General features: G+C 35.2%; 1 protein-coding gene across 1 annotated transcript in view; it reads left to right on the plus strand.

The window, feature by feature from the left end:
• Positions 1-12,761: 12,761 nt before the first annotated feature.
• Positions 12,762-18,669, plus strand: part of nol10 (nucleolar protein 10) — a 57,300-nt gene continuing 51,392 nt past the window's right edge. Inside the window, exon 1 of the mRNA XM_073842564.1 lies at positions 12,762-12,781. Coding sequence (XP_073698665.1) covers positions 12,762-12,781 — 20 coding nt within the window. The remainder of the gene's footprint in view (positions 12,782-18,669) is intronic.

Genomic DNA, 18,669 nt, shown 5'->3' on the forward strand with positions numbered 1-18,669 from the left:
AAAACCACTGGCTACAAAACAAGACACTTTATTAGCTTTGAATGGACAACCTGTGGCAGCCAGGAAAATCAAAATCCAGCGCTGCCACTTCTCTCTTAAGAGTAAGGAAGATTATTTTTGTAGAAGACAAGAGTTTTATTACTGTAAAGATTTTATATATAAATATATATATAAATATATCAAAATTTTCGGTGTGTAATGTTTGGTTTCTTTAATTTTTATCTTTCTTTGACCTCAACTCTGTGCTCTGTGGAATTGTTTCTGTTTGGTGCGATCGTATTTATTAAATGAACTCAGTCCCTGTTATTGTGTTTTGATTTTCTTACAGTATTTGTAAAAACATTATGTAATTTGCTGAAGTAACCTTTAAATCATAGATAAAAATAAAGTATCAATCAAAATGGTGTATGGCTTTATTTCATTGTTAAGTTTTTAATAATGTCTTTGTGAATGCATTTTTTGATGATTACAATACAAAAAATCAGTAAGATTTTTTTTTTTGTTGTTGTTGTTGTTTTTAGATAGTCTCTTCTGCTCATCAAGGCTGCATTTATTTGATAAAAAATACAGTCAAAAGTGTAATATTGTAAAATATTATTACAATTTAATATAACAGTTTTAAGTTTTAATACACTAATAAATTCAGTGGTTTGTGGTGTTGTTTAGAAATGATGATTATTATTAGTTTTTTTTTAACCAATTATAAAGTAATGTCCCAGTCACATTTTCTTGGTTAAATAAACAGTACCTACACTATCAGGAAAAACAGAAAGATTATATATATATATTATATTTATTTATTAAAGTGTGAATCACATTAAGTTAGTTTTTTAAGCATTTTACATTTACTGAAATAACTCAAAGCAGTAACAATTTAAACAAAATATATTATTTGTTAACATGTTTTTTTTTAATAGTTAGCTTTTAACTATTTCTGATTTTATCGGGTCAAAAAAATCGGTTAATATTGGTCACAGATAAACATACAGCAATTTACTTTAAAATTTCACCAAGGTAATTACGTACTAAAAACTCCCACAGATCATGTTTTGATGCCATTTTGTCTTATTTTGATAACAAAGTGGTTATATCTAAATGTGTGAATTGTTTACTTACTATTTAAAATTAGTCTTCCCATTATCGCCATTGTATTGTTTATTCAAACTGATTCACGAACGCAACTTGCACGAACGAACACAAGAGGCGGGCTTTATCGCATGAACCAATCACAGCCGATCATAACCAAGTCATGTCAACGATACATGTCCGTAGTTACCTGTGATTGGCCTGGCTGTGCGTCACTCAGAAAACAACAGGCCAGAAGAGAGGCTCGTGAATATTAATTAGATGGGCCAAAATCGACCTGTTTTTGACAGAGCTCCTAAAAAAGGAGCTGTAAAAATATATTGAGATGGATTTTGGCACTTATACCGCAAATATATATTCTTAAGGACATCAACAACTAAAATAAACCTCCAGAAATGTGTACAATATGGGACCTTTAATATTATATTTTATAATATTGGCTCCTACGGTTATCAGTGTCACATGACCCTTCAGAAATCATTTTAATATACTGATTTATTGTCAATATTGGAAACAGTTGTGCTTATTTATTTAGGACCTGTGTTATTTTTTTTAGGATTCTTTGGTAAATAGTTAAAAAGAACAGCGTTTATTCAAAACAGAAAGCTTTTGTAACAATATAAGTCTTTAGCCTAACTTTTGATAAATTGAACACATCCTTGATCCTTGCTGAATGCAATAAAGAAAACATACATGCAGCATAAGTATGAACAAAGTACTAAAAAGTAATGTGAATCAGGAGCTTACACTACACTAGTCGAAGATGACTTCTACTCCCTTCCAGAGAAAAAAGAATGTGAGAAAAGAGGAGAAATGAGCAGCCATTAGCGATGAATGGCTTCGCGACAGTGCGGCTAGAGAGACAGAGTGAGGGAGTTACCTGGAAGGCACATGAGACTGCAGATTAAGGAGCAATCAATGCTACTAGGAGCCCAGGCTCTGCTGACATCTCAAGGTAACTTTCAACGACGCCCAGGGAACTGTAAGTGTGAGTGTGTTTGTGTTTGTGTATGTGCCTGTTACGCAATTGCAGTCAAGGACACAGCTAATTTAAGCCTAATGAAACATTTTGATTTTCTCCTTTAAAAAAATCATGCGCTCATGATAAAGTATTAGGCGACCAGCGCACCTCTTGTGTACAAATGAAAGTTCATCAGAGGCCTGTCTCCGCCAGGATAATAACCAGCTCAATCCGCTCCCTGTGGGTTCGTACTGTAGTTACTCCAAGGACGTTAGACTCAATCTTCCTCTGGTGACACGTGTGCCTACGGCGAACAGTGTCCACCGCTGGCATCTCGGCTAGCAGCTAGCAGACTCACCACATTTAATTACCTTTAGAAAGAAAGACCAGCAGGAGCGAGAGAGAAACACACACACACACACACACACACACACACACACACACACACACACACACACATAGCAAAAGGGAAACTGCATTAGTAATTCATTTCATACTCCAGTTAAAATCCAAACAATGTAATACAAATGAAAGCAGTGATTTTTTTTTTGATAGAAGGCAGTGTAGAGTTACAGTATATACAAAGAGCATCAATCATGTGATGAATGCAAAATCTGGTGTTTCGTGTCAGATCTCCTGCCAGGACATTGTACTGCTTGATTTGAATGGCTTCACAGTATAGCTGTGGCTTTCTAAACAAGACATAATTCTATCAAGCTGGGTTTCCAAATAACATTGCTTTTAAACCAAGCTTTTAAAATTACTGCTAAGTCAATAAGTCCTGAACTGAAGTCAAAAAGTTCACTATTATCTCACAAACAGAAAAACTCGAGGTTAAAGTTATCAAAAGTATTTTTTGATATATTCTCATGTATTTTACAATATTATTCGATATATATATCTTATATATCCAGGTTGTTATTGCAATAACTACTGTGTTTTCACAACATTTAATAATCTAATTTAGAAAAACTGAATTTTATGTCAGTATTTTAATAAAAGTCTTATCTGCTCACCGAGCTTGCATTTATTTGATCCAAAATACAGCAAAAGCAGTAAAATTTTGAAATATTTTTACTATTTAAAGTAACTGTGTTCTATTTGAATATATTTAAAAATGTAATTTATTCCTGCCATTTTAAAGCTGACTTTTTAGCATCATTACTCCAGTCACATGATCCTTCAGAAATCATTCTAATATTCTGATTTGCTGCTCAAAAACATTTATTATTAATATTTATTTGAAAATAGCTGTGTAGATTTTTTCAGGTTTCTTTGATGAATAGAAAGTTGAGAATAACAACATTTATCTGAAATAAAAATAGTTTGTAACACTATAAATGTCTTTATCATCACTTTTGATCAATTTAAAGCATGCTTGCTAAATAAAAGTATTAATTTCTATAATTTCCTTCACAAAAAAAAAAAATACTGACTCCAAGCTTTGTGAATATTATGAATGATGTTACAAAAGCTATTTTATTTTAGATAAATGCTGATCTTTGAATCTTTCTATTAATCAAAGAATACAGAAAAAGTGTACTCAACTTTTTAAAATATTGATTATAATAATAATCTCTTGATTGGCACTGGAGTAATGAAAATGTAGCTTTGATCCCTGGAATATTCTCAAATAGAAAACAGCTGTTTCAAATAATAAAAACATTTTTAAAATGTACGTTTTTTGCTTTACTTTAGATCAAATAAATGCAGGCTTAATGAGCTGAAGAGACTTTATTAAAAACATTAAAAATCTTACTGTTCAAAAACTTTTGACTGGAAGTGTATATATCAATATATATTAACAACAGTCCTTTCTGGTCTTTGAATCTGATGGCTGGGAGGAGTGCAATATTCTAGTGATAACTCCAACTGCTTCCTTGTTTGTTTCACTCCGCTTGCAGTATGTCTCACAGCTAGTGCCATGGCAGATGCTTAAATCTACTTTAATTTTTATAATGATACTGTTAGTATATAATGATAATGATACTGTTTTTGTTTCATGAGATTTGAGTTTTTTTCCCAGCGAGAACATACTGGTTTAGACTTTAAATATGCAGTTTGTTAATAAAGATGACATTTATTCGAAAATTTGCTTCAATGTTTTCAGAGATGTGAGCTCCAGGGCATTATCGGCCATTCAGCCCTCATGAACCCACAGAGAGCAGCCTTACCTCAGACAGATCTTCTGGAATTTGCCTCTGGCTCTGATGTCTCTTTGATAGTTAAACATGAGAGAGAGAGTGAGCGAGAGAGGGAGAGAGAGAGCGATAGCAAGCTTCGCTACTTATCCAGCCATTCACTTCATTAACTTCCCTTCTCTCCCTGGGGACAGATTGTGTTCTCTAGAGGTTAACACGGGCCAGCAAATAGAAAGTCACTCTCTTCTACAGACTGATTTGCATGGTCTGTTGGTAATTGCCATTCAGGAAAGTTGTATTTGATTAGGAGGTTCAGGGGTGCGCTTTCACTTCACTTCTGGAGACTCACAATGTCCTTGTTCTTAATGCCACTGGAAAAATGACGGTGATCATTTGACAGTGATTTCATGAGCATATTCCCTTCATCAATGATTAATCTTTGTTACTTATGCAGCAGGGCAGAAGGAGAAGTATATTTTAATGAGAACAAAACAGCTGAACTACATGAGGAGGTCTTAAAGGTCGCAGGAAGAAAACGAAAACGGACTGGGAATTGACCCTTGTGGGACACCATCCCATAAAAGGGATTATATATTTCAAATGAATGGATGCTGAGCCCTGTGTTTAGGCCTGATTGATTACCATGCTCAGTGGAACTGCAAAATAAGCAAGCTCCAAATGATGCGTATGTAAACGACTGATTACTCGTTAATCTGCTTGTGCAGTTTTGAATAAAACCCAGAGCCGGAGAGCTGAATCATTTCTATGCAACCTGTAAAATGTTTTCATGTATTGATCAAACTGGTTCTTTGTTTTTGCACAATGGAACACCCACCGTGGCAGAAAGGGTCATTAAAATCACGCTCCACTGGAGTGTAATCAGCATACACTTCGCTGACATCATGATTGCAGTAATTAACTTTATACTTTGATTATTTTGCCTGCTTTATCAGTAGCATACTGGAAGAGCAGAATGAACATTAAATATGTAGAATGAACATTAAACATGTTCATATGCCATTTTACTTTAGTAATGTCACATGCTTCAGAGTGACATACGATATCCAAATGAGAAAAAAGGGGCGGGTTTGTTTTTATTCATTGAGAACTTATTGCAACATGAAAACAGAATTTCACATCAGAACAGACCAGTAGAGAAAGCTGGAAGTTGTTTCTATGTGAAATAGTTGGATGGGCAGGGAAGTTTTGTGACATAAGACGTTTCAGATATGGAGCAACTCCAAATATGATGGAGGATCACCAGAAATTCATTTTGAGAAACCAAAAATGGTTCATTTGGATCACATGCTGACTTTTAATGCTATTTTCTTTAACTGGCACAAACTTATACAATAATGTATAGACAGTTAGACTATAGTGCTTCAAGGGTCGCTTTTACAGCATATACAGTTAAAGTCAAAGTTTACATACACATTGCAGAATTTGCAAAATGTTAATTGTTTTTTTATTTAGTATTGACCTGAATAAGATATCTCACATAAAAGACGTTTACATACAGTCCACGAGAGAAAATAATAGTTGAATTTATAAAAATGACCCCGTTCAAAAGTTTACATACACTTGATTTTTAATACTGTGTTGTTACCTGAATGATCCACAGCTGTTTTTTTTTTTTTTTTTTTTTTAGTGATTGTTGTTCATAAGGTCCTTTGTTTGTCCTGAAACTTAAACTGCCTGCTGTTCTTCAGAAAAATCCTTCAGATCCCACAAATTCTTTGGTTTTTAAGCATTTTTTTGTATTTGAACCCTTTCCAATGATGACTGTATGATTTTGAGACCCATCTTGTCACACTGAGGACAACTGAGGGACTCATATGTAACTATTACAGAAGGTCCAAATGCTCACTGATGCTTCAGAAGAAAACACAATGCATTAAGAGCCAAAGGGTGAAAACTTTTTGAATTTGAAGATCAGGGTAAATTTAACTTATTTTGTCTTCTGGGAAACATGTAAGTATCTTCTGAAGGGCTGTACTAAATGGAAAAAAGAAAAGAAAAAGATATTTAGGCAAAAATAAGAAAAATGTACACATGTTCAAAAGTTTTCACCCCTGGCTCTTTATGCATTGTGCTTCCCTCTGAAGCATCAGTGAGCATTTGAATCTTCTGACTGATTTTTCTAAAAAATCTGTGGGCAGTTTAACTGTTCAGGGACTTGTGAACAAACAAACAAACAAACAACAACAACAAAACAGCTCTGGATCATTCAGGTAACAACACAGTATTAAGAATCAAGTGTATGTAAACTTTTGAACAGGGTCATTTTTATAAATCCAGTTATTATTTTCTCTTGTGGACTATAAACATCTTTTATGTGAAATATCTTATTCAGGTCAGTACTAAATAAAAAATAACATGCATTTTGTATGCTCCATCTTATTTTGGTAAAATAATTAACATTTTTGCAGATACCATTGCTAAACACACAAGAACTTCATCTAAGCAAAATATGTAATTTAAAGTTGCTTTCCAATGTCTGCCTTAGGCTTTATATTTTAATACTTCTTAGAAAGAAATTATTTTAATGAATAGCACCTGCTTAATCTACGCCATTACAAAGCCGCAATGTACGAATAGCACTCCTAATGAAATTAAAAAGTAATAAAGCCTTTGACTCCGTCATCCTCATTAGATTGTTTATTTTATTTTATTTTGAGGTATAAAATATCAGTTAGCAAAGTATATAGATGACTAAGCCTTACAATGACTTTGCTCTAATCAAAGCCATTAATCACAGCTGTGTGAATGTAAATTCACTCGTTCCAGGTTTTGTTATTTATTTTGCTCAGTGGGGACATTGGAGAATGATTTATTTGTAATTGTATCATCGAACCATAATTCGTACTTATCTAAAATATCAAGGGATGGATTATACAAAGACGTTGCATAATGCATTCCCCTTAAAACCGCTGTGATTGCATCATATGACTAAATATGATATATGAGACTTTGCTAAGAACTTGCCTGAACTTTCTCCCCAGTGCATCAGTTGTAGTACCGCATACTCTCCACAGGGGGAGATGTGGGACCACCAGCACACGTTCAGCTTTCACACACGTGACCTGTTCTATAAGAAAAAAGAAAAAGTGATAAGTGGTGGGCAGTGATATAGTCAGTCTGCCCTCAGCCTGCCTTATACAGTACGTCTCCCTTGTTTAAATAACAATTACTGTCAAATCATACATTAGTTTCTTAGCTTAACCTGCTGAAAATATACATGAGGATGGAAAAACCCATAGGGCCATATGACAAGAGACAGAATATGCAGGCAAGCCGCCAAAAGCTCTTAAGGTGACACTGTAATCATAACCTATAGGTGAAGTGACAAAAAATGTAGAAGTACTTTTCTTTTTCCGCAATTTGAAGAGCAGTTTGAGAAGTTTTGTTCCTCTATCTCTTCATTCTGCCACAGCAAGGGAAATACAGCGCTGTCCTAGTCTTTAATTGGCAGAATGGTGCCATTTCTGACATCTGTTATAAAGGAGAAGTTAACAGAGCAATTTCTTCTATTTTAAAGGAACTTCCTCCTACTCAAGCTTTAACGTGAACTGTGTAAGTAGTTCATAAGTTGATTTGTCCCCAAAAAAGCCTTTGTAGTGGTGCATCCAGAAACAGCAGACACAGCAACATTTGCTTAAACAATGGCAGGACTATCTGTTAGTTCAATGGAAGGTGGGGGAAGTGTTTGGGAAGCCTATTCGCAAACAGATATTTTTCCTAATTTGTTTGGTTATGCAAGTAAACAATGGAGACTTGGGTTGTTCAGATAAGCTATGATTTTAATACTTTCAATCAGCAAGTTTAAAATCTGACACTGAAGACTGGAGTAATGGCTGCGGAAAGTTCAACTTCGCCATTTTAGGATTATGGAAAACAGATATTTTACATTGTAATAATACAATTCATTACATTAATAATACAATGTATTTATTATTTTGTATTTAGAATCAAATAAATTCAGCCTTTGTGTTGGTGAACAAGATTCAACATTATCTTAAGACAAAACAAAGGCACTGACATATTTTAAAATCAGTCAGTGCAAGTTTTTTTCAGTTGAAGATTTATTTATTTTTTTTCTTGGGCTAGGCTTAAGTCTTGTCTTTGAAACTGGGGTTACTCTTGTAAAATGTGTAGTAAGTAGCCTACTGCTGCTCGGTAGTATCAATCCTAGTCCTGGGGGACCCCTGCTCTGCACATTTTGCCCTTATTTAACACACCCGATTGAGATCATCCGCTCGTTAGTTCAGTTCATGGATCTCTCTCTTAATGAGGTGATAATCTCAATCAGGTGTGTTAAATAAGGGATACATGCAAAATGTGTAGAGCAGGGGTCCCCAGAACCAGGATTGAGAACCACTGGTATAGAGGGTTTGCACTTACATCACCGTTTGGTCAGTTACCCAGATGCACGGCCATATTGGAGATACTCGGATGTCAACAACAGCATGGATTGCATGGTTAATGCACTGGATATGTTGTTCTGCTAATTTATGCTGTTTAAACCACGGGAAAAAGTGAGGAAGTTATTAGGTGGTAAAGATACCTATGAGCAGTATTAATTAAAATATTAGCCTAATATTTCACCTGACTGTGCAAACATGAATGTTGTCAAGATTCTTGCCCTGGAAATCATAGTTCATTTTGTCCAACCACAAACACCTTTTGTTCCTCAGAAAGTTTTTTTGCACTCTTCTCCTTGTCTTTGTCTGACCGATTAGTAAAGCCCAAAACATGACAATAATTGACCATTTTCAGCTTGAATATTCAAGTAATATGCGATTTTTGCTTGGTTCAGTGCCGTCATGGCCAATTGATGACGCGTTGTGAAAACACTCTATACACAGAGTACATGTGATTACAAATCTCGAAAGTGAAAGTAAAAAGCGATTTCAATGCCCTGCATATTAAAAGCGGTTTCCTGATGCCGACATTTATATACAGTATAATTACCCAAAGATATAATTGTGAGAGAAAGCACGGAAATATATGTTTTCCTCCCATCTCTTTATTCCCTTTAGGGCAGGGGTCACCACACTCGGTCCTGGAGGGCCGGTATCCTACAGAGTTTAGCTCCAACCCTAATCAAACACACCTGAACCAGCTAATCAAGGTCTTAATATGTATACTTGAAACTTCCAGGCAGGTGTTGAGGCAAATTGGAGCTAAACTCTGCAGGACACCGGCCCTCCAGGACCGAGTTTGGTGATCCCTGCTTTAGGGGTTCTGTAGTACATGTTATTTCCCTTCCGAACATGGCAAGTTATTCGGATTCAGGCACATCCCTATGCAATATAAAGTTTTAACGTATCTCTTCCAAGTCTTTTACTCCTTGGTAAAATAAGAACTGTTGCCATACACATTTATTAATCCTCAAGAACCAACTAACATTAGAGCTATAATGTCATTTGATATCCACCACAAAACTTAAATCTTAAGTAGCACGGCTATTTACATTGTATGGGTCAAAATGATCGATTTTTCTATAATGCCAAAGATCATTAGGATAGTAAGTAAAAATCATGTTCTATAAAGATATTTTGTACATCTCCTACCGTAAATATATATATGAAAACTTTTTTGATTAGTAGCCTCATATGCATTGTTAAGAACTTAATTCGGACAACTTTAAAGGAGATGTTCTCAAGATTTAGATTTTTTTTCCACCCTCAGATTCCAGATTTTCAAATAGTTGTATCTCGGCAAAACATTTTTGCCATATCTTAACAAACATCAATGGAAAGCTTATATATTCAGCTTTCAGATGATGTAAATTTTAATTCCAAACCCTTATGACTGGTTTTGTGGTCCAGGGTAACATTTGCCTCTATGGGATTCGAAGCATTGCTATTCATAGTCATTATAGTCATATCCAGATTTATATAAATATTCATACTATTACCTGTGTCTGCATGAGAACACCTTTTCATTGTGGTCATTATTGGTTATAAACCTCCAAAACTACTCTGTGAAGACCTGACGCAAGGTTCAAGCCAAGAATATGAGAAAAATGAGTGGCGAATATACATTTTCACTGGAAGCAGACTGAAATCTAATTTAAAAAGGAAGGATGGCATCTTCCAAAACTGATCAAATGTAAGAAGAGATATAGAAATGAAAAATACTTAGACGCCCTGCAACTCTAAAAGAGTTGAGTCTTACAAGAAACTACAGAGAATTTCCACACCACACAAACCCCTGAACTTATTTACTAACCAACAGAAATCGAGTGTAAGCAGGTGCAAAATGTGCTGGATTAGCACAGTGAGCATTTAAGTCAGTCATTCTTTTCAGTTCGTTCACGCTTCTTTGCCATGTAAATGAAGCTTTTTTATAAAATGCAGAAAATGTGCTATGCACTATTGGCTTCCCAAGACAGCCGGTGGTAAACAGAATTTTATATAAAAGAAAAATGTGTGTCGCGATGTCGTGCCGTGGATTTTGCAAATGGCAAATTGAGTTCAGCAGCGATTTTTGGGACATGATAGCACCATTATCTAATTTGCATAATTTCTGTAGTGAATTGGGTGCTAAACAACGCAGACATCGTGTTCCAAAACAAGCCGGTATCGCTGGTGTATTCTACCCTCTGTGTTTACGACAACAGCACACGCAGTCAATAAAGCTAATGTGTGGAAAGATGGGGGGAAAGAAGTGATTGTAGAAAAAAATCCTCTCAAAACTCATCTCAGCTTCGCCTTAAGGCATATGAGAGACTGAGGAAAGAATCTATGATTCTAAAATTGAACTTTCTTGGCCTGAGTGGTAAGCGCTATGTTTAGTGCAAACCGACTGCAGCACATCACCCCGAGAATATCATCCTCCTAACAGTGAAGAATGGCGGACGAAGCATCTTGTGAAGGGAAAGCCTTCCGTGGAAAACTCATAAAGGTAGAAGGAAAAATGGATGGAGCTAACTCCAGAAATATCTCAAAGGATAAAGTGCTGCAATCAGCAAGAAAGTTGGCACTTTAAAGACACTTCATCTTCCAATAGCACCTGAAACATACAGTAAAAGCCACAATGGAGTGACTTCAAAGCAAAAAAGGTTAATCGTCTCGAGTGGCCCTGCCAAAAATTCAGACATCGGTCTTACTGAGCATCGCCGGAACGATTTAAAGATTGCAGTTCACGATCGATCCCCAATCCAACCTGATGTAGCCTGAGGAATTCGGAAGAAGAATGGGATGAGTGAAATATTCTCTGCCAAGGTGTGTAACACTGATATAGACATTTACAGTGAAACCTATAGCTGGAATATAATTAGAGACAATCTGCTGTACTCATACGTTATAATAAATCTATGGTGTTTAAAAAAAATAAAAAATGTCATTCTAAACCTGTTTAGAAGTTATCTGTGACCATGGACCACAAAACCAGTCATAAGGGTATTTTTTAAACTGATATTTATACATCATATGACAGCTGAATAAATAAGCTTTCCAATGATATAGCTACATCTATTTGAAAATCTAGAATCTGAGGGTGCGAAAAATCTAAATATTGAGAAAATCGCCTTTAAAGTTGTCCGAATTAAGTTCTTAGCAATGCATATTACTAATCAAAAATTAAGGTTTGATATATTTACAGTAGGAAATTTACAAAATATCTTCAACATGATATTTAGGCTACTTAATCTTCTAATGATTTGGCACAAAAGAAAAATCGATCATTTTGACCCATACAATGTATTTTTGGCTATTGCTACAAATATATCCGTGCTACTTAAGACTGGTTTTGTGGTCCAGGGTCACATTTAAAAAGAAAGTCATACAGGTTTGGAACAGTATATTCTTAAATAAATATAATATTTTTGGATCAATAAAATACCAAATTGGAGCCATGCTGACTGAAAAGGTACGTTGTTTCAGAAGCACAGCGAGTTGTTATATTCTGAGGAAAGACAGTGTTTTCTTCGAAATAATGTTATAATGTGTTATAATGCAGGGTAGGGTTTTATTCCAGATGTTTTCCACTGGTGTTTGTTCTGCAGTACACTGACTTGTGCAGTAGATGGCACTGCATATATGCTGATCTGTTGAAGAGAATGTTTGAACAAACAATCAAATGCTTTGACTAGATAGAACAACTCCTGCTTTCTGGATTTTTCCTGTGAGAAACTCATCTTGTTTTTGAGAAAGCACAAGCACAAGAGATTGAGCAGCAGTTTATTTATTGAAAACATAAACAGATAATAAATTATTCTTGTCAGTAATGCATTTATAAGAAACCATCAACAGACTGAACAGAAAACTGAACCCTTTAGATTTAGAAGAGCTTAATCAGTAATGTCATCCAACAGTAACAATTCTGCCATCGTTTACTCACCCTCATGTTGTTCCAAACCTGACTTCTTTCTTCTGTGGAACATAAATGAAGATATTCTTGCTGAGATATTTTGCTAAATATCTTGTATGTTTTGTACGTTTGTAACATCACAAGGCTGAGTAAATGATGGTGGAACTTTCATATTTGGTCGAACTGCCCCTTTAAGAGTCACTTCATCCATTTGCTTAGAACCCATTCCAGATCTAAGCACCACCAAGCAATCAGTCATGACTGACAAGACTTCCAGGTACGTTGGCCAAGTCTTACATCAGTTTCCTCTACATGGTCTAAAAGCTGGAGGAAAAAGCTTAAACTAGCCAAAGGGTTAGGCTGGCCTGTTTTGAGGATTTTCGAGAAGGGTTTGGGGCACTTTACAGCTTGTCAGACACAGAGACCAGCTGGCAGATCACTTAAAAACCAGCTTGGCTGGCAAGTCCAACCACCTGTCTGGCAAATATACTTGTTTCATGGATGCTCATTAGTGAAGGAAGTGTCTAGCTCCAGAGTAAACTACAGTCTGGGACCACCAGGGGCTCCCACTGCACAAAAGAAACATGAAATGAAATAACAAGAAACAATAACAAATCCATCCAATTAAATAAGTCTCTTATGGTCACCAGGGCTGCATTTATTTGTTTAAAAATACAGTAAAAACAGTAATAAAGTGAAATATTATTACAATTTAAAACAACTGTTTAATATATTTTAAAATGTAATTTATTCCTGTGATGCAAAGCTAAATTTTCAGCATCATTACTCCAGTCTTCTGTGTCACATGATCCTCCAGAAATCATTATAATATGCTGATTTGCTTTTCAAGAAACATTTCTTAATATTATAAAAGTTGAAAAAAGAATGTTTTTTTTTTGTGGAAACTTTTTTTTTCTCTCTCAGGATTCTGTGATGAATAGAAAGTTCAAAAGAACAGCATACTTGAAATAATGTGAAAGTATATATTTATTTATTTATTAAAAAAAAAAAAAAAAAAAAAAAAAACTTATTGACCCCAAATTTAAATGTTAAAATTTTAGTAAAAATAAATAAATTAAAATGATAAATAAAAAAATAAATTTTAAAACATACAAATGCATAGAAAGCAAATATTTCCTTACAAAAAAACAAAACAAATAAATAAATAATAAATTAAATTAAATTTGTATTATTTAAAATAACTGCTTTCTTTTTTATATATATTTAAAATATAATTTATGCCTGTGATTTAAAAGCTGATTTTTTTAGCATCATTACTCCATTCACATGATCCTTTAGAAATCATTCTAATATTCTGATTTGCTGCCAGAAACATTTATTATTATTATAATTTCTATTATTATTATTGAAAACAGCCGAGTAGAATATTTTTCTTTTTTCTTTCTTTTTCTTAAGTTCAGAAGGACAGCATTTATCTGAAATAGAAATCTTTTGTAACATTATAAACACATATATACTGAAGCTTTTGAATGGTATAGTGTATAATTTTACAAAAGCTTTTTATTTCAGATAAATGGTTTAGATTCGTCAAAAAATCCTGAAAAAAAGCTCTGTTTTAAATGTTGATACTAATACTAATAATAATAATAATAATAAAAGAAAATGTTTCTTGAATAGCAAATCAGCATATTAGAATGATTTCAGAAAGATCATGTGACACTGAAGACTGCAGTAATGATGCAGAAAATGTTGCTTTGATCACAGGAATAAATTACATTTTAAAATATATTCAAATAGAAAACAGTTATTTTAAATATTAAAAATATTACAAAATTTTACTGTAATTTGGATCAAATAAATACAGGCTTGGTGAGCAGAAAAGACTTAAAAAATGTTAAAACCTTATTGTTTAAAAACTTTTGCCTGGTAGTACACCACCTTTAACGTTTCCAATTATGCGACGTTGATTCCGATTCTTATCAGCATCTTTCTAGAGACACAAGACGCAAGAAAACAACACACACTCCCTCTCTCTCTCTCACACACACACACACACACACACACACACACACATAAAAGCATGCACGCAGAAACAGTGGCATCAACAGAACTCATTTAGAGAGCTACAGCATCGCCTGAAGCAACTGTCCATTTCCTCACATACCAACACCCTAATGTTCACAGCAAACAATTAATGATAAAAGCAAGTGCTCATTAAGAGCGATGTTCTCATCAAAACCAGTGATTAAGTGTTTGTTATTTATATCATAACTGTAATTCAACACCCACTGTGAATCTCAACTCCACGCTGTACTTCCAGTTTTTTTTTTTTTAAGACGATAGATGTTAGTTCAGGGGAGCAGGGTTGTATAATAGCTTGTAATGTTTTAAATGTTGTTAGCTGTTACCCTTGAGCTCTGGCAGATGGAAGGCATGCAAAGACACATCGTCTCTGGGGTGGGACTCGCAAAGCTATTTACACATTTCCTTTGCCAAACGGAGAGAGTAATTATCTGTCTCAAAGAGAAATCAATCCAATACCATGGAAGGCCTCCAAAGGCGCAGCAGCAATATGAAAGCTACAAACGATGATGATGAAAAAATGAGCTGTACACGGCCGAGCCTCATTTTTTTTTTCCCTTCCCAGTGACTGTTCTTGGGTTTGAAGCCTAGCAGAGAGTCTGTCTTTGAGCAGCGTTAGCACACAGCTTTAAACAGCAGAGCACTGCACACACCAGATGGGACTCGCTCGCTTCAATCCGTATGATTTTGTTTAGCCAAACATATTGTTTATGTCGCTGCAAAAAAGATTGAGAGAAATACAGAAAAGCACACTTGTTGACTAAAAAACAGTTGTTAAACTTGCATAACATTTCCTTAGTCAGGGTTAAAAGAGCACAGGGGAGAAGAAGTGCCTAAAACACAAATTAAAGGAGTTGAAATAACAGTTAAAACATGGGAAAAGAGTTCAAGCACAGCAAAATAAAAGACAAATAGGAAAAGTCAGCAAGAGAAGAACATGTGAGCAGAATACCAGATAAAAACAACTGAAATAAAAACATTGCTACATAAATAAATAAATAAAGATTCTTCTTCTTAATATGATTCTTCAAGTTCAATGACTCCTAAAAATAATAAGGTAACACTTGATTATTAAGTTTCATATAAGTAATTAACAAATGTAATGCTTAGCAGATCATAAATGTTTAGCTACTAATAAACAGTGTTGGGGCTAGTTACTCAAAAAAGTAATATATTACATATTACATATTACTCTCAAAAATAGTAATGCCTTACTTTACTTTAATACTCCCTGGAGAAAGTAACTAGTTATATTACTAGTTAAATTTTTTTTCTTACACAAAACACTGTTATTCTTAACAAAAAAGCAAACATGAGCTACTGCGTGCATCCACGGCAGAATGCAAACAAACAAAGCTCCTTTAAAGCTGACATCTCAGTACATATGCGATCTCATAAAGCTCTTATAACACAATGGATATTATGCACAATTAATCTTTCATAAATGTCTACACTTTGTGTGTTGTGATTCGCAAGCACGCAATATTCAGCACTGTTCAAAACTGTTGAGCAGTGAGTGAATTCTATCTGTTTATAAACACCACTGATTGGCGATGCGTTCCAAAAACCAGCAGATGGCTACATTGCTCATGCTGCAAACAAGTTTTAAATCGAAACTGCCTATTATTGCGCTTACTAATCATATCTATGTTGTTCTTGCTGCTTTTGTGCAATAGATGAGTAACATTTTTTTGTTTTTTAGATATTTTATGTTTAGATATTTCTATTTTGCGGGAGTCCCGCGAATCATTTTATTTTCCCGCATCCCGCACACACACACGAGTCTCTACCCGCCTGCACCCGCACTTGCCAATCAAGTTTTGTCCCGCAAAGTGATGGGTCGTTCTTGAACGATTCGTTCATTTTGAACGAATCTTTAATGTGACTCGGGAAGAACGAGTCGTCTCGGGGAGTGATTCGTTCAGTCGCGCATGCGCAATTGCGCAACTATGAACGAACGACTCAAACCCGAAGGCTGAATCCGAAATCGCCCCCTATACCCTCAAATAGTGCACTACTTGAGGGGGACAGCCATTTTAAGTGGTGTTCGAAACCATAGTGGACATTCCCGAGTGCACTCATTAAATCCCCAAAATGCACCGCAAAAACGAGTGTACAACCGATGTACGCTCAACAGCTAGAGATAACCCATAATGCACTGAGAGAGTCGCGCGCCGACTGAATTCCCGCGTATCGCCAGATGATGGCACCCGCAGCTGAATCATCCATCCGTTCATTTTACAATGCGCTGGTTCTTGGCGTAATACAGCGTACAACACCGGTACCAATTCGTTGTAAATTGATTATTATTATTTTTAACCAGGGTTTATACGTAAATTCCTTGACATAGTTCAAGATAAATCCTTTAATCTTACTACTCGAACTGTCTGTTTTAAATGATTGTTAAACAGTAAGCAATAGTATGCAAAAGCGGCAGTCCTTACGGTGCACTTAGTGTCCGAATTCACTCACTCGTTTTTCATTCACTCCTTCAAGTGAACTGTACTAGTGGACTAATGTAGGGAATAGTGAATAGGGTATAGGGGGCGATTTCGGATACAGCCGAAGAAATGAACTAATCAATTCTATTTCCGGCTCAGGCAGCATAGGTAAAGCGTATTGGGCTGTCAGGTGATGAACAAACGACTCAAACCTGTCATTAAACTGGTTGTTTAAACGGATTAAAATGATTTATATATCATGTAATGCACATGTTTACATTTACAAATGTAAAAATGTTTGGAATTTTCAACACTTTACACTTATTCAAAACCAAAGTCTTTCAGGGCGACACATTTAATTTAATTTAATTTAATTTAATTTAATTTTATTTTATTTTATTTTACAGTATTTTATTTTATTTTATTTTAGTGTGTATTCAGACTTTTACTACTTGCACATCTTTACAAATCATTATTAAGTATAACATTAATTAATACAATTAATTTAATATAATTGTTACAAAGCTTGAGTAAAGGGTGAATTGTTTAAAGGGATAGTTCGAGCATTTAAGACATGAAGTTGTATGCAATCCTTATCAGCACTATAGTGTATACACACTGACCCACACTGCGTTCACCTCCCTGGTCAGAGTTCTGGCCGCTGGAAGTTTTTCAAGAAAGTAGTCACGGTTAGTTTCCGGGGCCTCAAAACTGTGCGTTTTTACGTGAAAAAAAATATATGCGTTTCAAAGCTTGATTAATTTACATCACAAAAAACACTCCTGACAAAAATCATACCTCAGTTTTAATCGGCACTATATTCTTTCCGTTTCCATCAATCCGCGCTGCTGTCAGTTCGCACGTTCCGATCAGCTGTTCCATTACACACTCGAATGACAACGACGTAAAAAGTAGAGAATTAACAATGGTGCGAACTTGTAAATTCCCAGGTTGTGACCACAAGAATGTGCAGGGATCGCCGTTCAGATTCCATCGTTTTCCTGTTTCTGATATAGTTATGAGACAGCTTTGGCTGGTTGCCATCGGCTACTCTGCGGGAGCTAAAATATCCAGTATCAAGGATTTTCGTGTGTGCTCTCACTTCAGCGAAGACGATTACATCCCCAACCAAGGAGGAAAAATCAAAAAACGGATTTTAAAGAGTTCTGCTGTACCAGTACCACGGGTAAGCTATATTTACTAACTTTATGTCGCATACGACAGGTTTATTTTGAAGCTAACGTCGGTTTTTAGGCTAACGTTACACTGAGAATATTCTAACCGGGGCAGTGATAGCATCGACAACAATCGACTGTCTATGTGGTGAGAAAATCGGCAAATGTCATAACTAATGAATTTAATTGAATCTATATAACACAACAAAATATGATGCTTTGCTATATTTGTTATTGTCTGTAACTATGCGGAACGTGTGTCGGTATCATCGTGTTTATAAGTGTGCTTGAAGTCACATACAGGTAGGTCTAAACCAGGTATCTCCAACTCCGGTCATCGTGAGCTACATTCCTGCAGCTCGATGTTTTCCTATGACAGGACACCTTTCTCAAATGAGACATTCTGTACAAGCCTGCTAATTACCCGTTGATTTGAGTCAGGTGTGTTGCATCAGAGAAAAACTAAAACCAGCAAGACAGTAGCTCACGAGGACTGGAGATCAAAC

This window comes from Garra rufa, chromosome 6 (assembly GCF_049309525.1).
Source record: "Garra rufa chromosome 6, GarRuf1.0, whole genome shotgun sequence".
Taxonomy (NCBI): domain Eukaryota; kingdom Metazoa; phylum Chordata; class Actinopteri; order Cypriniformes; family Cyprinidae; genus Garra; species Garra rufa.